We start from the raw sequence: 21,809 nt of genomic DNA on the forward strand, positions 1-21,809 counted from the left end.
CCCCAGGCTGTAGTGATATCAGTTGCTTGTTTTCAGCCTTTCAAGGCCTGAGAAAGCTCTCCTGGCAGATCGGACCTGACAATGTTAGCTGCTTCAGCAGGTTCCTGGTCACAGGCTACCAGGGGAGTAATGCAGAACACCTATGGCCCTGCACAGAGGCGGCAGGAAACTGAGGCTGCATCTGAACAGGCTCTCTTGTCTTAATGTTATGAAACTGCTGTGTAGAGGTCCTCCCTGGACACATGATAGTTTAAAAAATGTAACTACGTATGAGGCAGAGGAAAGGCATGGGTTTTAATTAGTTTGTTTTTTGTTTTTGTTTTTTGCAGATAGTGAGGGTGGAAACCTTTAAAAAATATTAATATCCTACCTGCCCTGCTACCTGCTCCACTTTTTAGGCCACCAGAAGTCATGTGAAATTATGCCTGGAGCAAAGGCATACACTTCCAGGTCTGGAAAAATTTAGTTCCCTTCTCTTCCTGATGCAAAATTCCTAATCTGTCAGGTGGATATGCCTAAGTAATTCCTAAGGACAGTAAATATGTAAGTTAGTCAGAGGTACACTTGCAACTAACCTTATAAGTTAATTGTATTTCAATTTTTAAAAAAATAAGAGAGGAAGGGAATGCAAAAATGAAACTAAATAAAATAGAGGGAAAAGATACAAACTATGTGTCTTGACGTGGAAATTAAATTTGAGCAAGAATGCTGGAGCTCGGGGCACCTGACCGGCTCAGTCAGAAGAGCGACTCTTGATCTTGGGGTTGTGATTTTGGGTGTAGAGATTACTTAAAAATAAAATCTTAAAGAAAAAGAAGAAGGTTGGTGGAGCTCATGATTTAGACCTATGCCCCAGAGGGGTATAAAGACAAGCCTCTCTCTACTTTTAGTTAATACATAAGACACGTCAATACAACACGTTCAGCTATAACATGTACTCTGATAGATCTGATTCACTTTAGTTTTCTGAACTTCTAGATTATTTAGGCTTTGTCTTCCTGTTGTAGGTGTAAGAAAACTCAGCCCACTTCGAGTCATGACAACATCAAATACTCAGGCCGAGAGGGTGTTAATGCTCGTCTAGCTTAATTCTCTTATTTTGAGATGAAGGGATTCTGTGTCTTGTCCAGCACACATAGTTTGGTGGCAGGTTTGAAAGCAGAACTTGGGTTTCTGTCCTCATAGTGAAGTGTCTAATGTTTTTGCCATCTTCCTGAGGACTTTTTAAATCAAAAGGCAGTTTTGTTATTCCCCTGTACAAGAGGAAGAGATCTATTCTGAGTTGCTTTAAAGAGCATAGTTAAAATGGAATGTAACATGCTGAATAAAAATAACACCTTAATACAAGGCCTGGTCTTGGGTGTCCTAGGTCAAAGAGAGCATAGATTTAGGTCACTCACCACTAGAGGGCACTCAGATTTTCTTTGTTAATTTAAAGAGGCTTCCAGACACAGCTTGCAAATGAAGTTTATCAAACATGATGACATTTTCTATCAATAGGAAAAGCTAAATGGCTGTTTCCCCAAAACATACTGATATCTAATGTATATATGTGCATACATATACATAGATAAACATGTTATAATTGACATATATTTATTTAATGTTACTGTTGTAGATTTAAGCCTGATGTTTTCCCAGTGGACTCTCTCATTTATTGCTTTCAAATGGTATGCAGATTTTCGTAGTAAAACTTAGAAGTCGGGGCGCCTGGGTGGCTCAGTCAGTTAAGCGGCCGGCTTCGGCTCAGGTTATGATCTCACGGTTCATGGGTTTGAGCCCTGCATCGGGCTCTGTGCTGACAGCCAGCTCAGAGCCTGGAGCCTGCTTCAGATTCTGTGTCCCCCTCTCTCTCTGACCCTCCCCTGCTTGCGCTGTCTCTGTCTCTCAAAAATAAATGACATAAAAAAAATTAAAAGTCACCTTGCCTCTCAGAGCACTTACACACAAAGCCCAGGGGGCCCCACCAAAATCCACAGGTCTGCAGTATTTGAAGCAAATAATGTTTGTTTGGGGAGGCCCTTACATACTTTGATTTAAAAGGGAGAAGAAAGTCAAGAAAAAGAATTTTCCCTGCTATAAAAGTAAATGGATACAAGCCAAGCAATGTCTTTAACCCTCTCCGTTTTATCATCCTTGAAGGCCTTATTCTGATCACCTGGGGGATTTCTGGAGATTTATACCTGGAGCCGTGAAAATCCATTCCCTCTAGGAGGACCAAGCACTTTCTGGCTGTGTTATTTAGATTCTGGAAAGGTCTGATCTATATGCTTAAAAGAAGTTAAACTATTATATATTGGTTATTATCAACTACTACCATAGTATTGCCCGGTCTGAAAGATGGGAGAATCATATGAAGAATTACATTTGTAAAAAAAGGCAGGGTTGTTTCTGCAAAGTTCCTACATACCTCTGACTACCTCGTCAGTTGTTAATGATTGGCATTCTGGATTCTGGATTCTGCTGGATTGTTTTCCTGACCCAGGGCACTTACCTGATCAGCACTAGCCTGTGCTTTGCCAAGTACTGAGAAAGACCTGGCTCACAGCTTTGAAAAAGGATACATCTAATTCACTCTGGAAAAGAGAAAAGAGTGCGAGGATGAGAACGAGCCCCTGGGACACGTGCGCTTAGCAGTTAGCAGCTGCTCTGGCCGGGAGCCGGGAGCGGGTGGGGGATGCAGCTCTGTACATAGAAATCTGAGAGCAGGAAGGCCCAGAGTCTGGGTTTGTGCTTTCTTTTAAAAAAGGGGAAAAAAAAGAAAAAAAAATCCAGACTGCAGTTTAGAGGAATTCTGCCAACCAGAACAATTCATCTTTGGAATGTCGAGGGGATGGACTAACTCAGCCTGTACAGATGATGTGTAGCTAATTTGATATGTGTATCAAAAGCCTTAGTAATACGCATACCCTTTGAATCCGTCAGTTTTATTTCTAGAAGTTTATTCTAAGGAGATAATTAGCATAACATTAGATAACAGCATAACAATGTGTGGTAGGATGTTCAGGGTAATGTTGTTTATAGTAGCAAATGGTTGAAAACAAGCTAAGTATCTATCGAGGTGGAGGACTAGTTAAATAAATTATACCAGATCCACAAATAAGGATAAGATATATAAGGACTGACATTGTTAAGTTAAAAAAAGCAAGTTACAACACGGTATATTTAGTAGTATCCCACGGATATATGTATATGTAGAGATAGATACAGATATAGTTGGATCCATAAAGTACAAAGGAAATGTTCCTAATAGTATGTATCAGTAGTTCATGAACTTACTCATGATCTTCTCCCCTTTCTTTTTGCTTATATGTACTTTTAATTTTTTTCAATGATCATAGATGTTTATATCATAAAGTTGGGAGGGCCTGGGTGGCTCAGTCAGTCAAGCGTCAGACTTTGGCTCAGATTATGATCTCATGGTTCGCAAGGTCAAGCCCCGCTTCAGGCTCTTTCTTCAGATCCTGTTTCCTCTCTGTCCCTCCCCTACTCATGCACTCTCTCTCTGTCCCCACCCTGCTCGTATGCATGCTCTCTATCAAAAATAAATAAACATTTAAAAAAAGTTATTGAAACAGAAAAAGTAAACAGTTAAATTTGTTTCTGGAAGGACTTCAGGTTTGTCAAGTGAAGGACTGAAAACAGTAAGCCCGCCTCAACAGCCACTGTCTTCTCTTGCAACACTGCCTCTGTTGAAGCTAAGTGGGTTGGCTTTTTGTTTTGAAATGTGATGCTGAGATGCTTCCTTCAGCCCAGACGGCATGAGACTGATCTCCACATTTAAGATTTGGAAACTAAGATTAAAAATAGCCTCAGAAAGAATGTTTAAAACTCGCAAACCTAAAAATAAATCTTAAATGACAAGGCATTCTCTGGGACAGATTCTATTTCCTTTTCCATAGTACTCTTTTCCCTCCGCTTTTCTCTTCTTTCTGCTACTGTCCTCCTAAACTGAGTCATTTCCCAGTACCGTCCGAGTCCTGTGTAATCACCAGTTTACATTAAATTTTCATCTTCACTTCTGTGGTTTATGTGGTCACTGACTCTCGCCCCAGTATTACAGCAAGAATTCAGCAATGTGCTATTTATTTTGAGTCACCGAATATAATAACGATAATAATTTTAAAAACCTTACAATGATAGCCCTAGTACTCACTCATTATTATCTCGGGTTTAAACATTACTCTTTTGACAAATGTTAGTCTTCTTGACAGGTGTTCCCTTAAAATGGCTGATCATGGATCAGCTCTGAATCACAGACCCTGACTTGCAAACCGGTGTCATGGGGCACCTGGGTGGCTCTGTGATTTTGGCTCAGGTCATGATCTCACTGTTCATGAGTTTGAGCCCTGTGTTGAGTCCTGCTCCAGGCTCTAGGCTGATAGTGTGGAGCCTGCTTGGAATTCTCCCACTTGGTCATTCTTTCTCTCAAAAATACATCCAGGGGCACTAAGTAGCACAGTCGGTTAAGCATCCGACTTTGGCTCAGGTCATGATCTCACGGTTCGTGGGTTCAAGCCCCATGTCGAGCTCTATGCTGACAGCTCAGAGCCTGGAGCATGGTTTAGATTCTGTCTCACCCTCTCTCTCTGCTCCTCCCCTGCTCATGCTCTCTCTCACTCTCAAAAATAAATAAACTTTAAAAAAACTTTAAAAAATACATACATACATATATACATAAGACAGTGGTCATCAGGATTAAGCAAGAGCAAGATAACCACTAGCATCATGTGGTAGATTAAATGAATTAAAGTTAAATTCCTCACTTCCTTCTTTACACTAATCACAGTTCAAGTTTTGAAAAGCCATGTGTGGCTAGTGCCTACTGTACTGGATGGCACAAGTACAGAACATTTCTGTCACTGCAGAAAGTAATATTGGGCAGTGCTGATTATGGCACTCTCTCCAGTCAATACAAAGATGGACTTTAAGTCCAGCCTGAATGCCCCCTGTCTCCTCAAAGCCAGTCTCTGGAAAGGCCTGACCCCTTGCCATCTTCCAGCTTCAGGGGGCACGAATTCCTTCCTACCTGGATGCACTACCATCCTGCTGGCTATGAGGCAGCTTCCCAGCTCCCACCCCTGAATTAGGAAATGGCTGACAGTAAGCCTCAGGCATTAAGGTAGTGGGTCTCAAATTTAAGAATGCATCAGAATCATCCAGAAGGCTTGTTAAAACACAGATTGCTGAATTTCAACCCAGAGTTCCTGGTTCAATAGTCTGAAGTGAGCCCACAGTTTGTATTTTTAGTAAGTTCCCAGGTGATGTTTATGTGGCTGGTCCAGGAACACTTCGAGAACATTGCACTAAGGCAATGAAGACAGGCTGGTTGATTGTCCCATGCAGAAGTTTGCCAAACAATTCTGGTACTGGGAGTTATGCTGAAGATACAACTTCTTAACACAAGTTTTGCCCTTAGCAGGCTTTAGTGAACTCAATATTACTTATTATGGAGCATATTTCACTCACTGCCTTAAGATGAAGCAGCCAAGAAACAGTTTTTCCCAAATCCTTGTATTTAAAAGCAAAATGAAAGAAGGGTGGCTCCTCCGGGGAGGCTCAGTCAGTTAAGCAGCAACTTCGGCTCAGGTCACAGTCTCACAGTTCATGACTAAGCCCCACATTGAGCTCTGCGCTGGCAGCTCAGAGCCTGAAGCCTGCTTTGGATTCTGTGTCTCCCTCTCTTTCTGCCCCTCCCCTGCTCATACTCGCTCTCTCGCTCGCTCTCTCTGTCAAAAATAAATAAATATTAAAAAAAATTGTTAAAGCAAAATGAAAAAATATAACAACTTTGAAAACTCAGCTTGTGCCACTACTACCTCTCAAGAATGTCTAACCAAGGCTCAGGAAGGCCTGTGGGAGCAGAGTAAAACATCTTCACTGAGTCTTTTTTTTTTTTAACATGTGCTCCTTTTTTTTTTTTTAATGTTTATTTATGTTGAGAGAGAGCAAGAGAGAGAGAATATGAGGCGGGGTGGGGGGGGAGCAGAGAGAGAGGGAGAGAAAGAACACCAAGCAGGCTCCACACTGTCAGCAGAGAGCCCAACTCAGGGCTTGATCTCAGAAACCATGAGATCATGACCTTAGCTGAAATCAAAGTCAGATGCTCAACTGACTGAGCCACTCAGATGCCCTAGTAAATCCTTACACTTATAGTCAATTGATTCTTGACAAGGGTGCCAAGACAATTCATTGTGTGGGGTGGGGGTGGGAAAGAACAGTCTTTTCAACCAGTGGTGCTGGGAAAATTGGATATCCACATACAAAAGAATGAAGTTAGACCCCCTACACTTCATACCATGTACAAAAATTACTCAAGCTTTTCTAATCCACCATCTGCAGTGGAAACACCACCAGCAGGCAGATTTTCATGAAAACCCTCACTCTTGAGGCTGAACCCTCAAAAATAATAGAAAATGTGAAGGCCAAGATTCAGGATAAGGAAGAATTTCCTGGTCAGCAGAGACTGATCTTTGCTGGAAGCAACTGGAAGATGGGTGACTCTGTCTGACTACAATAGTAAAAGGAGTCCACTCTTCATCTTGTGTTGAGACTTTGTGGTGGTGCTCAGAAAAGGAAGAAGTCAACACCACTTCCAGGAAGAATAAGCATAAGTGAAAGAAGGTTAAACTGGTCATTCTGAAATACTATAAGGTGGATGAGAATGGCAGAATCAGTTGCCTTTGTCAGGAGTGCCCTTCAGATGAATGTGGCCTGTCACTTTGACAGACATTACTGTGGCAAATGTTGCCTGACCTATTGCTTCAACAAACCCGAGGACAAGTAATTGTGTATGGGTTAATGAAACACAGGAGTAAATCTTCATGACTTTAGGGAAACATGAATCATGACTTGAGCTGAAATCAAGAGTCAGACACTGAACCAACTGAGCCACCCAGGCACTCCAAAGCCTTTTTAGACATAACACCAAAAACATAAGCCACGAAAGAAAAAATAAATTAATTGAACTTCATCAAAATTAAAAACTATTTGAATTCAAAGAACACGACCAAGAAAGTGAAAAGAGGGGCGCCTGGGTGGCTCAGTCGGGTAAGCATCATGATCTCGCAGTTTGTGAGTTCAAGCCCCACGTCGGGCTCTGTGCTGACAGCTCAGAGCCTGGAGCCTGCTTCGGATTCTGTATCTCCCTCTCTCTCTGACCCTAACCCACTCACATTCTGTCTCTGTCTCTCTCAAAAATATGTAAAACAAATTTTAAAAAAAAGTGAAAAGAAAACCACTGAAGGGGAGAAAATATTTTCAAATTATATCTAATAGGTAATTGTATTACGTTAGTTCAATCAAATAGATTTGTTTTTGTATTAAATCAATTCACTCAAAGAGATTTGTATTCAGAATATACAAAGAACTCTTATAATTCAACAATAATAAAACAAATAGAACTACTAAAAATGGGCAAAAGATTTAAATAGACATTTCTCTAAAGATATACAAAGGCCAATAAACACATGAAAAGCTGCTCAATATTTGTTGTCCAGTTGTGAAATGCAAATCAAAACCACCATTGACTGGCCTCTATACCACTTCATACCCACTAGGACGGCTATAAACAAAAAGACAGATAACAACAAATTTTGGTAAGAATATGGAGAAATTAAAACCTTCAACCACTGTTAAAGAGAGTTTAAGTCATGTGGCACTTTGAAAGGCAGTTTGGCAGTGCCTCAAAATGTTGAACATGGAGTTACCACGTCACCTAGCAATTCTACTCCTAGGTAGACTGCATCTATGATGCCACACAAAAATACTTACACAAATGTTCAAAGCTGCATTATTCATAATAGTGAAAAGTATCAATAACCCACATGTACATCAACTTATGAATGGATAAACAGTATGTGGTATATACATATAGCAGAATATTAACTGGCAATAAAAAGGAAAGAAGAACTGATACCTGCTGTAACATGGATGAATCTTGAAAACATTATGCTAAGTAAAAAAAAAAGCCAGTCACAAAAAAACACATACTGTACAATTCCATTTACATAAAATGTCTAGAACAGGCAAACTACAGAGACAGGAAGTAGACCGGTGTTTACCGAGGGTCTGGAGCAGGTGGATGGGGATCACTAGAGAGAAATGCTAATAGGTGTGGTGTTTGGGGTTAAGAAATATTCTAAAATTAACTGTGTGATGGTTGTACAATTCGTGTAAGTACTAAAACCTATGCACTTTATTTTATGTAGTTAACTAATTTATTTGTTTTTTAAGGTTTTATTTTTAAGTAATGTCTACAATCAACCTGGGGCTAGAACTGACAACCTCGAGATCAAGAGTCACACGCTCTGCCTACTGAGCCAGCCAGGGGTCCAAAAAAAGCCTATACACTTTAAATGGGTAAGTTTTGGGGTATGTAAATTATATTTCAACACAGCTGGGTTTCATTTTTTAAAAAGCAGGCTTTTGGCAAGGAACTCCTGTATTCCTAAAGGCAGTTGGTTTTGACCATCAAAGCAAGGATTTGGATAGATATGATTCCTAAAAAGGGCCTGATGCCTTAAGAGGGAAAGCAGAAGAAAAATAAGAGAGGGAGAATAAGTTAAATAGCAAAATCTCTTAATTAAAAGAAGGACATAAGAGGTTCTCAGTCTTGTAGAACTAATTCTTTATGAAGACCTCAGGTACACATAAGTTTGTAACACTTTGATGAGCCAGAAGGAAGGGTAAAGAAAATGTGGCATCATTTGAGATTTAACTTATGCACATTGAAATTATATATTAACGTGTTCTTGATATAGACCTATTTCTGGAAAGTTGGGTTGAAGACAAAAACCATTTTTTTAGTTTTTAGACTTACCACCCGGCTGAAGTATTCATCTAAAACTTCCACAAAGTTGTGGATGAATTCATAAATTGCCATCTCGTTCTAAAATAAAAAGGAAGGGGGACAATTAATTTTAGTATACCCCATGTGGAAATCGGACACTGACAAATATTCAGAATAGTTCTATGGCTCACTTGTTGGAAAGATACTTATCAGTAGGGGAAATGTCAATAATCTTAACCTCTAAGATTTTAAGTCCATATGAATTTGGCTGGACTAGAAGCAGACAGAGTCTTGTGTTGAGGGTATTGGGCATTACTCCCTGACTTCATCATCAACTGGCTGAAGCAACTTTTCCGGTTCTTCATGCCACTACTTTCCCATTTGTGAAGATGGGAAACTACCTCAAGGTTTGGTTCACACATAAAAAATAGTCAACTGAGATTTCAAAGTATTTTAGATCTTAAACAATTTTTCAAGGATTTAATAGCCATAGACTATTGATCTGGGATTGACATTTCTAGAATGGTGAACTAAATCTGAGGAAATTCAATCATAACAAGTCATATGTGTCATTTGTTCCGGCTTCCGGTATGTCAGCCTATATTTAAGGCCACAACTGACTGGCCTCTACACCTGTCTTAAGCTGCCCCACTGTGCCACACGACAAGGGCAGGACACTGGTATTGCTTAAGGTTGAGGAAAGCATTCTGTTGTTTTGTGCCTCCCCACAAGCTGCTCATCTAATCCAAGAATAATCCTAGGTATTTCTTTTCCACACAGCTTTTCCTAGCCTTGACAGAAACCAAGATCCTTCAAGAGTCAAGATACTTCTTAGGTAGGCAAGTAGGGAGGAAAATGTCAATTTTCAGAGGAATAAAAATCAGACGATTATTCCTAGTTTTCTTGCATTTTTCATAGGCTCCTCTTTTATCTTACCTCAGTGTCATTAACTCCAACCACAATGAAGAGAGCTGCATACTGTCGATATATCAGCTTAAAATCCTTAAATTCAATGAAAGAGCACTAGAAAAAACACAGTTAGATATTAAGTGCCATAGTTGACAAGTATTTCTTTTTTTTTAATTTTTAAACGTTTATTCGTTTTTGAGAGACAGAGTCAAGAGTGCAAGCAGGGGAGGGGCCGATGCAGGTCTTGAACCCACAAACCACAAGATCATGACCTGAGTGGAAGTCAGATGCTCAACTGACTGAGCCACCCAGGTGCCCCGACAACAAGTATTTCTTCAAAATGGCATGCATAATTTCTAGGTTCTGATTTCAGTATCGGGTCAACACATTCCTAGAAATACACAATTTTAAAATGTTAAGCAATCTTTGTTGGTTGCCTCCTCACAATATTCAGGGGCTTTGGAAGCATTTCTAGTGGGAGGCAGAGAAGGGGTCTGGAAAAAAAGGCTCTGAGCATCCATGTGGGTTCCCCCTTACTCCTCATTCCTTCGCTTTGCTCTGTGTGGAAATAAGCAGGCAAAGGTACCAAACTGCCTCCAACATGAAAATAAGCCAACGTGACAAAGATTTCCTTCTTTCCATCTCCTCTAGGCTCTTTTGGAAGCAATCAGAGATTTAGTTGTCCTATTTAATAGCCAATGAACAGCTAAATATACATAGCATACACACATAAAAAAATCTTGATTTCTTTCTCTTAGACCCATGAAAAGAATCAATGTAGACTCTTTTATTAATTAATTAAAGTTTTGGCTTTTGTTGGGCAGATGCTAGACAAAATCTCCCATTGTAAACATTGCTTCCTATGAGTTAATAACTAGTTTACCACCACTGACTTGTGGATAGAATAACTCCCCCCCCCCCCCCCCCCCCCCCCCCCCCCCCCCCCCCCCCCCCCCCCGGTTCATGTCTCTCCTACAGCCATTGTACAAAGGGTGTTGGGAAGGCACTGGGTAAACAGGAATTGGACAGCAGGCTAATGGCACAGTGCTGTCCTTTCTTTGGAACTTCAGGTGTGCTTGATCAAATGTGACTGACAGTGAACTGTATGGCTTTTTGCACTGGCATAATTGCTCTTGGTGCCCCAATGCACCTGGAGATGGAGTGGTAAGTTTTAATTTGAAATTTCTTCCATGGGAAAGTCATTTGACAATCTATAAAATAGAGGGATTTGAGGCTCTTATGTAAAATTAGGATAGAGGCGCCTGGGTGACTCGGTTGAGTGTTTGACTCTTGAATTAGTTCAGGTCATGATCTCAGGGTTGTGGGATCGAGCCCCATGTTGGGCTCTGCACTGAGCATGGAGCCCACTTAAGATTCTCTCTCCCTCCCTCTCTCTCTCTCTCTCTCACTCTCCTCTCCCTCTCTCTCTCTTTCTTTCAAATTAAAAAAATGAAATAAAATTATGATAAAAGTACGAAGTACAGGACCATTCTGCAGCTGTTGGTTCACTGTAGAGCCAGTGTGATTTCTGCTCAGCTGGATCTTTCAAGGAAACACATCATATATGAAAGAACTGAAGAGCATTTTTCAAAGCTTCTCAGGAGTTTCTGACATTCAAAAAAAAAAAAAAAAAAAGGACCCAAGTACCTTCATGGATAAAATAAAAACTAAGCTGAGATTGTGTTACTTCAGTGCCTAATTATCCCAAATCCCAGGGGGTTCCTTTTAAAACTAAAACAATTTAGAATGCTTCAACAATGTGTAACAGTGTATTCATTCCAAAGCATATATTTCAAAGGGTGGTAACCCATCAGTGAAAATGGTGCCTGAAACTGTGCAGTGCCTGCATTCTGCAGAAAGAGTGAACAGGAATGCTTCTGGGGTTTGTTTATCTTAAAGTATGTGGCTATTAACACGGCCCTTTAATAGTTTCTGTTTCCTTTAGAGAACTACGTGAGGCGGCGTGTGCCATGCCAGGCCAAAGTGGTAATTCAGAGAGGACTCTGGGACGTTGAGACTGGAAAATCAATTTAGGAGCCAAGGGAAACACAGTTCCAATATGTAACTTCTGAGCACAGATGTACCTTAATATTTTAAGACTTAGCAGTGGTTCCCACAAGCAGCCTTTCTACATATGCTGTGAAATGGAGAAGTGGCAAAATTAACTGGCGATTTAAATAAGCTTTCTGATTTTGCTGCACTCAGTGATTTCCAGTGGACTCAAAGTTTAAGACCTGGATTCAGTAATTCTCCGATTAAAATAATTAAACTAACTAAACTAAATCGAATTAATTAAATTAAACTTTTGTAAAAACGGACTCAGTTTTTCAAATTCCTATTTGCTATTAATCATTTTATTTAACCTCAACTTTGACAGAATGGATAGATTTGTTATTTTCTATTAATTTTTAACTTCTATTTACTCCATCTACATAATAACACAAGACAAGTTCAAATCAAATTTATTGTTTTATTTTTTTAATGTTTACTCATTTTTTTTGAGAGAGACAGAGCTTGAGTGGAGGAGGGGCAGAGAGAGAGAGAGAGCAAGAGAGAGAAAATCTGAAGCAGGTTCCAGGCTCTGAGCTGACAGCTCAGAGCCCGACGAGGGGCTTAAACTCACGGACTGTAGATCATGACCTGAGCTGAAATCAGACACTTATTTGACTGAATTTGTTTTGTTTTAAATCACTAGTTCTAGTATTACATTGGTGTTAAGTTTACAAAAATGATAAGCAGAAAAAAAATTACACTCCATGTGAGAATCATATTATTATCCTCTGGCACAAAGTGGGTCTTGCGTGCTCACCTCTATACCAATCATTTGACCTCCATCTCTTGGCTTAAAGAAAGCCACCTGCTGGAGGCACTCCTGAGACTTGTGAGAGCTAAATTCATAAGAACAAGAAAAGAAGAGATGTCTATTAGCTGGAATAAATTTGAGCTGCCACTTTCACAGTGCATTGAGACAAATATGCTGGCCTAAATAAGAACTCAAGATGTTTCCTGGTTTTCCTCGTTTGTATTTTCCATAAGGGGATATGAAGCGAGCTATGCTTCAGTCTTCATGTCACTTCATTTGTTATTTTCCCTAATATCTGCAGAAAGAATGTAGTTCAAAGAAAATGATGACCCTTGAGACTCAGTAGTAACAGATCTGCCATTGCCAAGTTGAACACAGAGATAAAAGAGAGAATCAGAAACTTACTTGCTCATTGGATCGGGAGAGACAGCTCTTGATGACTTCTGTTTCCAGCAGTGTACGCTTACTGATCTCCACATGTTCATAGTATTTAGAAAGTCGGGTCTGCCCTTGTTTATTCACCATGAGGAAAAACTTTATCATTTTTCCTGGCTGGTATTTTTCCAGATAGTTCAAAAGTTTTTGTCGGGGGGTATCTGAAACTAGAACCTGAGGGATGAAAGAACAACAAAAAGGTACGATCAGTCCTCAAAGAATATCATTAAATGTATTCTCCAGATGAACCAGAAGTAAATAAAATGTGATCTGATAATACTGGTCTTTACTCCTATGAATTAAATGAAATTTCAATAAAAAACTAAACATATATTCATTAGTTATCTTCTAAAACATTTTTGAGTCTCCAGTCTTTCTACTCATATTTGTTCATTTGATTCATCTTTTTTTTTTTTTTTTGGCACCAACTATGTGTCAAGTACCAAGAGAATGTAAAGTGGAAGAAGTGGTGATTTTTTTTCTTTTTCTTTTTTTGCAATGTTTAGTACATTAAAAAAAACTTTTTTTAAATGTTTATTTACTTTTGAGAGAGACACAAACAGAGCACAACCAGAGGAAGGGCAGAGAGAGAGGGAGACACAGAATCCAAAGCATGCTCTAGGCTCTGAGCTGTCAGCACAGAGCCTGACATGGGGCGTGAACCCACAGGGCATGAGATCATGACCTGAGCCAGAGTCGGACGCTCAACCAACTGAGCCACCCAGGCGCCTTCCCGTCCTTTGTAAAAATTTTTTAATGTTTGTTTACTTTTGAGGGAGACAGAGAGACAGAGACAGAGCACGAGCAGAGGAGGGGCAGAGAGAGTAGAACATTTTATTAAAGTACAAAATTGCTGGAATTACGTGATACAGAAAATCACAGTAAATACTTATAGAAACATTGATAACACTGCTCAAGTCATACACATGTAAAAATGCAAAAAGGTCTTATTAAAAAGTTTAGAAGTTGAAAATTATGGAGATTTTCCCCAGATGGAAAGAACTGTCCAGTGCTGAGTATGACACTGATGCAGATCTTCTGAGTGAATGTTGTCCCCTGCCTTTCTGTAATCCAGGGCTGCCTGGCAATTTGTTCTTCGGGAGATTCAGACTCAGAGCCATCCTGAGAGTTGAGATAGTCACATAACCTACAGTCTAATTTTCTTCATCCTACTGACTGTGTTGAGGTTATACAGACACAGCCAGGGTATTTTGCTTCAGTCTCTGCTAATATTCAAAAGGATATCAAGAATATGAGCAATTCCTCATTGCTTGAGCAAAAATTCAGCACATAAAAGGCAAAGTGTGGGGGGAGGGAGGTATTTGTACTAGAACTATAAAGTTCTATTTGGTGGAAAATTAAGAAGTAGTGATTTCTGATCTTCTGATCTTTACCCCTAGCAAAGGGGCCAGATAGGTAAACAAGTAATAGCAGTACCAGGAGATGAGTTGTGACCGGGACAGATAAACGACTATGGTGCACAGAAGGGAAGGACAAGGACCAGCATGGGAGAGGTGGAAATGGCTTCCCAGGGAAGGGGCACTTGAGCAAGATCTTGAAGAATGATCCAGAGGGAGTGACTGTGAGGCAGAGAAAATAGGGGTATCTCTGGGAAGTCCACTGCACATGTAGTTCAGGGGGCAAGCATAATGGTTGCAGGAAATTTGGCTGCTCACATAAAATAAAATCGGCTTTAGAAGTCACACTAAGGAATGTGAAACTTATTTTATGGACAGTGGAGACAAGATCTAGAGTAAACTTTTCTTTTCTCAGTGTTGTAAGCCAAAGTAGTAATCTCTACTATTTGCCAAAGTCCCCCCACAAGGCCCTCTAACAAGTCCTATGTAAGCTCCTTTATCAAGCAATTTACATATTTTATTTAATTCTCACAATTCTGAGGCAGGTGCTTGTGTTATCCCCATTCTAAGGCCAAGCAAACTGAAGTTTAGGGATATTAGAATACTTAGAGACTCCAGATTACTTTGGGTCAGAAATGAGGTATAGCTCTGAGGCCAAGCGCATGCCCAGACCCCTGACACCTGCTAACTCGTCCTTATCACTCAAGGGTTCGTTATTGCAGTTTTATTTCTAACTCAGGTGTATCATGCTTGTTCCTCCTATACTTACTGGGATTTTGAAGTGATCAGTGCAAAAGAACACAATATTGACAATAGCCAGGGGAGGAACAGAGAGACACACACACACACACACACACACACACATAATCCGAAGCAGGCTCCAGGCTCCAAGCTGTCAGCACAGAGCCTGATGTGGGGCTCGAACTCATAAACTGCAAGATCATGACCTGAGCCAAAGTTGGACGCTTAACCAACTGAGGCACCCAGGCACCCCTCTTTTTTAATTTTTTTAATGTTTATTTATTATTGAGAGAGAGAGAGAAAGAGACAACAGACACCACAGTGCAAGCAGGGGAGGGGCAGAGAGAGTGGGAAACCGAAGAATCAAGGCGGGCTCTAGGCTGGGATTTGTCAGCACAGAGCCTGATGTGAGGCGTGAACCCACAAACCATGAGATCATGTCCTGAGCTGAAGGTGAATGCTTAGCCAACTGAGCCACCCAGACACCCCCGGCCAGTGCTGCTTTCATCATGAGTTTCAGAGCTACTTTACTGACTCACCTGCCAGTATCATATTTACATTCTGTAGTATCTATGATAATTCAGTGTAAAAGATCAAGGTTAATAACAGTCCTTCAATGAACTCATAAAATTTGGAATAATTCTACAAAGTTGCAACAGATTATGGGATAATTCTTGGACTAGGTTTTGTGTTATTTTTTGCCCTCCCAGGTCATCTCTTATTTCCTAAGCCCTATCAGACAGGTGGTTATCTCACAACAATTCCAAACATTAAGAGCTAGAAAGAGCCAGGCCCAGTCTGGCAAAGCCTGGGCTGCTGTGTTCATTCAGGGTGCAGAACAGGATGTTATCTAGACCAGCCCAGCCGGGACACAGCAGCTGTGCCAGTGGGGAGGCCTGTGGTCATTCACTTTTCCAGGAAGATAAGCTCACTACTGTAGGTGGGATTGCAACATAGTCTGTTTAGTCATTTGGTATTAAGGCCTGCTTTTCTTCTCACAAATTACTGCCAGTAAATTATGGCCGCGACTAGTAAATTAAGTTATTACCCATTCTTTTAGTCCCTTTTAGCAAAGTTATTTTAAAATAATCTTCAGGGGCGCCTGGGTGGCTCAGCCGGTTAAGCATCCAGCTTTGGCTCAGGTCATGAGCTCACAGTTCATGGATTCAAGCCCCATGTCGGGCTCTGTGCTGACAGCTCAGAGCCTGGAGCTTGCTTTGGATTCTGTGTCTCCTTTCTTTATGCCCCTTCCCTTCTCACACTCTGTCTCTCTCTCTCTCAAAAATAAATAAACATTAAAAAAACTTAAAGCAATTTTCACAAAACTTAGAAGCTACAGTCCTATACTCTTGATTCCAACTACTGGGTAGAAGGAAAAAAATATTGTCTCAAAGGTACTCATGGCCAAACCTTTGCCTTTAAATGCCCGGGCTGCATTAAGTGGTAAAATGAGATGTAAAATGATCGCATTGAGACGATACACCAACAGATCAAATTGGTTTCCACCTTAACAAGCACAGCATTCCTTCCCACTGACCTCAAGAGCAAGGATGGCAAACAAGGGCGTGTTGAGTTGACACTCATTAGGATGCAAGTCTTGAAAATAGTAGCTGAAGGCATCTAAAGACTCGAATACATCATCTTTTTTTTTCTGCATGCTCATAAACAATTACACAATTTATAACTGTAGGATTACACAGTGGTAATAAAGTGGCCAACCAAAACCTGGAAACCCTATTATAAAATACACAATGCCGAAATATACAATGTGGAGACTCAGAGACAAATACATGTTTCAGAGCAGAAGATGAATGCTTTAAGCACCTATCCTGGTTACTAATCATCAGGGAGGAGGGAAGTCAAATAATTATGAAACTCAGGTAGGGCAATAAGCAAAGAATATGCTTAGACAAGTGCTGGGAGTGGCCAAGGAGTAGGTATGAACTTCCTTTGTTTATAAAACTCTGCATTCATCAACCCACAAGGCTGAAGAGGATGTTTTGATTGCCAGAAGTTAGGGGATTCCATACCCAAGAGCCTGTGTGACTCAAGGACAGATGAAGGAGGGAAATTTCACTGGGGTAAGCATTACACAAAGGGGGTTAGGATGCCTGAAGGCCAAGATGAGGGCGACCGGTAGAGTCATTGTAGAATACGAGCAGATCAATGCCCCAGTACCCCACAGGATATAAACTTAATGCCTACAGAAAAGACAGACTGGAAAGATTGAAACACACACTGAATTGGACATCATTTTTATATTTCTGATGCTGTATTCTGGGGGTTAGAACTGGAAGAGTCTTTACAGACTGTCCTATCTAAAGATGACAGATTTCAACTTGAGTGCCAACTGTGACTAACTGTATGAGCTCCTTTGAGAGCACCTTGTTGGGAAGGATTGTGTTGAATGTTTAGTAATGTCCGTGGGTTAGGAAACAGGGTGTGGCAACACATGCACCTTACATCTGTCTTCCCGGACATGCACTTTCTTCATTTTGCAAATAGGAAAACTGATAATCTGAGAGGTAGAGTGAAGTCCTGAATTCAGGTCTTCTGACTTATAATGCTCCCTTGATCACATTTCCTCTTTGCCTTGCTCAGTGTATTAGCATCATGAGTGTTCAGTTAAGCTAAATAAATATCAACTTCAGGTAGCTCTGGGAACAATCAAGTCAATATTCTCTAATGCTGTGCACAATTAAGTTGGAAAATACCAAACTACTACAATGCATGAAAATGGTAGAGTATGAAGTTTCTAGAACTCAAAGAAGTATTTAATAATGGCTAATACCCTTTCTACCTCTGGGTTATAGTAATACACACACACACACACACACACACACACAATATTAGACAAAAACAGTCTTGACCCCATAAAAGTGATTGTAACAAAACCTTCCAAGTTAAGAAGCACATTTATACAAGGAAAACATAAAGTCCTCATAGAGCATAATAGTAAAAAAGCATGAATTGGGGCTTTATAGTTAGTTTTTTGAACCTGGGCAAGTTATTTAATCTTTTAGTACTCAATCCATGGTACACTGGGAATAGTATAGTTCCTAACTTTCTGGATTGTGAGGATTAGAGGAGTTAGTGTGTGTGTATTTTTTTAAATGTTAACATTTTATTTGATCTTTACATTTTACCAGTTTATTTATTTTGAGAGTGAGTGAGTGAGTCAGTGAATGGGGGAGAGGCAGAGGAAGAGAGAGAATCCCAAGCAGGCTCCGTGCCCAGCATGGAGCCCACTACCCTGGAATCATGACCTGAACCAAAATCAAGAGTTGGACACTTAATCGACTGAGCTGCCCAGGTGCCCCAGTATATGTAATGTTCTTAAAACAGTGTTTGCTAGTTAAGTGCTATATAAGTGCTGGCAAATGTTATTATGATAATATATCATCTGTTTTCTTCAGTGGAGCCTTTCCTGCTTATCCCAGTCTCCTCTTTCTTAAGTATATTCATTGATTCTGAGAGAGAGAGAGATTGTGTATGTGCTAGCAAATGCAGGGGAGGGACAGAGAGGGAATCCCAAGCAGGCTCCCCATTATTGGTGGAGAGCCTGATGCAGGGCTTGAACCCATAAACCTGTGAGATCATGACTGAGACTAAATCAAGAGTCAGAAGTTTTACCAACTGAGCCACCCAGGTCCTCCCAGTCCCTTCTTTCTAACCCATTGCTGTGTCTTACAAACCTTGTCATCCTATATAATCATTATTTGATTACACACAGAGCTGCCCTACAAGACCAGTGATTTTTATTTTTTTATTGTGACAATAAGAGCTGTATCTTACATTGTGACCCAGCATACAGGTACATGTACATGATTCAGATATATACGAAGTTCTCCAAACAATACCTACCCATACCATACATATTGTACTCTAGTGATTTCTATGAGATTTTATACAAAATGTAGTTTTGAAGTATTTCGGTTACATAGATATATGGATTTTTCAAAACTTATCAAATGTACATTAAAAATTCATGAATTTGGGGTCACTCAGTTGGTTAAGCCCCTGACTTGAGCTCAGGTCATGATCTCGCTGTTCCTGGGTTCGAGCCCTGCCTGGAGCTCTGTGCTGACAGCTTAGAGCCTGGAGCCTGCTTCATATTCTGTGTCTCCCTCTCTCTCTGCCCCTCCCCCTCTTGTGCTCTGTCTCTTACTCTCTCAAAAATGAATAAACATTAAAATAATTCATGCATTTATCATAAATTTTATATAAAAAGAAACTAATACTCTAGTTAATGATATTCATGTATTTGGGAGAAGTATATTGAGAGCTGTAGTTTACTTTGAAGTGCACCAAAATAACTAAGATAAATTAGTGATAGATGGATGGTTAGATATATGCTAATGAAAGTATAGTAAAATATTAATGGTAGAATCTTGGTGGTGAACATATACAAATTCACTGAAATTCTTTCAACTTTGTCATATATTTGAAAACTGTTGCAATAAAATGTTGAGGGGAAATGCTAATTGTGGCCCACTAATCTTTTTAAATTCATAGATTTATTTAGAGCAGTTTTAGATTCATAGATAAAATTGCAAAGACAGTACACAGAGTTCCCATATACCCCATACCCAGTTTCCCTTATTAACATCTTATGTTACAATTAATGAATATCAATATAGTATATTACTATTAACTGAAGTCTATACTCACATTCCCTTGCTTTTTACCAAATGCCCTTTTTCTGTTCCAGGACCCTATCTAAGATATTGCATTATATTTAATCTTTATGTCTCCTTAGAATTCTCTTGGTTCTGACAGTTTTTCAGTTTTTTGATGATCTTGACAGTTTTAAAAAATACTGGTCAGGTATTTTATAGAATGTGCTTCTATTGGAATTTGTTTGATGTTTTACTCATGATTAGACTGTGGTTGTGGGTTTTGGGGAAGAAGACCATAGAGGCAAAGCAATATTTTCATCACAACATGTGAAAGGCACATACTATTAACATGGTCTATCATTGTTGATATTGACCTTGGTCACCTGGCAGAGGTAGTTTTTGTCAGGTTGCTCTACTATAAGTTTATTTCCTCCTTTCCATACTGTACTCTTTGGAGGGAAGTCATTATATAGCCTAAATTTAAGGGGTGGAAAGTTATGTTCCATCTCTTTGAGGGAGAAGTATCTATGTAAATTATTTGGAATTCTACTGCACAGGAAATCTGTCTATTGTACCCCATTATTTATTTATTCGTTTACTAAATCACTTCTTTGTATCAGTAGAAACTCATGGATATTTTATTTTATACTTTGGGTTATAATCCAATATGACCTACTGATTTTTAATGTCAGAAGCCACTATATACCTATGGCCCAAAGTTTGAAAAACACTACACTAGAACATATACTTGTGGGTAGGGTCCATATTTTATTTCAGATCTTTGCACAGTGCCTAGTATATAGATAATAAAATGTTTGTTGAATGAATGAAATAATAATCACATAAGCACTCAAAAAAAGCAAACATACAGGTACCCCAATTCCTGCCCCAAAGTCTGTCAATTTTCTCAAAGATAAAACCAATATTTTTACCTTTTCTGTATATCTTTCTAGAGTTTCTATACATTTACACATAAATATGCATGCAAGCATGGCAACTTTATTTTTTATTTTTTATTTTTAATTTCCTCCTTTCCATACTGTACTCTTTTTTCAATTTTTTCAATGTTTTTTATTTATTTTTGTGAGACAGAGAGAGAGAGAGCGTGAGCAAGGGAGGGTCAGAGAGAGAGGGGAGGGGACACAGAATCTGAAGCAGGCTCCAGGCTCTGAGCTATCAGCACAGAGCCCAATGCAGGGCTGAAATCCACAAACAGTGAGATCATGACCTGAGCCGAAGCCGGACACTTAAATGACTGAGCCACCCAGGCGCCCCTCAACTTTATTTTTTAAACCTAAGTATAAACAAAGTATATCAAGAGGCTTAGCCTAGTGTTCATTCTCTTCAGGTTCTTTTAACTGAGCCAGGTCCACTCACAAAGCCGTGGCTGTATTCTATAAAAAGGCACTAAAAAGATATGTTTTGGATTTCGTCAGGAGCACCTCCTGTTGAATCATGCTAGCTCAGGCTTTCCTGGGTCTTTGTCCTCCTGGATCCAGTGCCTTGGCTCCCATTCTTTCCCCGGCCTTAGTTCTAAATGATCTGGCTTGGAGTTCTGCAATCTTCCAGGACTTGACCTTTGGTATTTGCCCTCTGGCTGTTACTCCTGAAGCCTTTGGCACCCAGTCCTTCCTCTGTCAATTGGGAGTAAAAGCTACCTTACAGAGTGTTGGTGGAAGATTAAATGAGGAAAATAATGTAATTCTTGTAAACATTTAACACAATGCCTTCTTTCATTTCCTCTTTTATTGTGTATTAAACTAGAATGAAATACTGATAAGATTATAAGGAAAGAGACAGGTGTCTGTATACATTGTTAATGGTCCCTTAAATTGTTACAAATTTTCTACAGTGTAACTTGATAGAATTTAACCAAAAAAAAAAATCATCAAAATGATTCTACCTTTTAACTCCAGCATTTCAGTCTTGAGAATTTATTCTAAGGTATAATTTAAAATTCATATGCATGCAAATATTTATAGCAACATTATTTATAGTAGTGAAAAATGAAACAAGCTCAGATACTACAAACTGAGAACCAAGTATTTAAAGAAAAATTTTAAAAGTTTTTATTATTTATGAGTGATAGAGAAAGCCTGAGTGGGGGAGGGGCAGAAAGAGAGGGACACAGAATCTGAAGCAGGCTCCAGGCT

At 39.7% G+C, this 21,809-nt stretch overlaps 1 protein-coding gene and 1 pseudogene across 1 annotated transcript in view; one reads left to right on the forward strand and one right to left on the reverse strand.

Annotated features, from left to right (window-relative positions):
- AP4S1 (adaptor related protein complex 4 subunit sigma 1) overlaps window positions 1–21,809 on the reverse strand; it is a 48,736-nt gene that overhangs the window by 6,746 nt on the left and 20,181 nt on the right. Inside the window, exons 2-5 of the mRNA XM_029950402.1 lie at window positions 12,909–13,112; window positions 9,728–9,814; window positions 8,822–8,890; window positions 2,565–2,576 (exon numbers count right to left, since the gene is read on the reverse strand). Coding sequence (XP_029806262.1) covers window positions 2,565–2,576; window positions 8,822–8,890; window positions 9,728–9,814; window positions 12,909–13,046 — 306 coding nt within the window. The 5' untranslated portion in view covers window positions 13,047–13,112. The remainder of the gene's footprint in view (window positions 1–2,564; window positions 2,577–8,821; window positions 8,891–9,727; window positions 9,815–12,908; window positions 13,113–21,809) is intronic.
- LOC115301068 lies at window positions 5,094–6,787 on the forward strand (annotated as a pseudogene).

The sequence above is a fragment of the Suricata suricatta genome, chromosome 9, assembly GCF_006229205.1.
Source record: "Suricata suricatta isolate VVHF042 chromosome 9, meerkat_22Aug2017_6uvM2_HiC, whole genome shotgun sequence".
In the NCBI taxonomy this organism is placed as follows: domain Eukaryota; kingdom Metazoa; phylum Chordata; class Mammalia; order Carnivora; family Herpestidae; genus Suricata; species Suricata suricatta.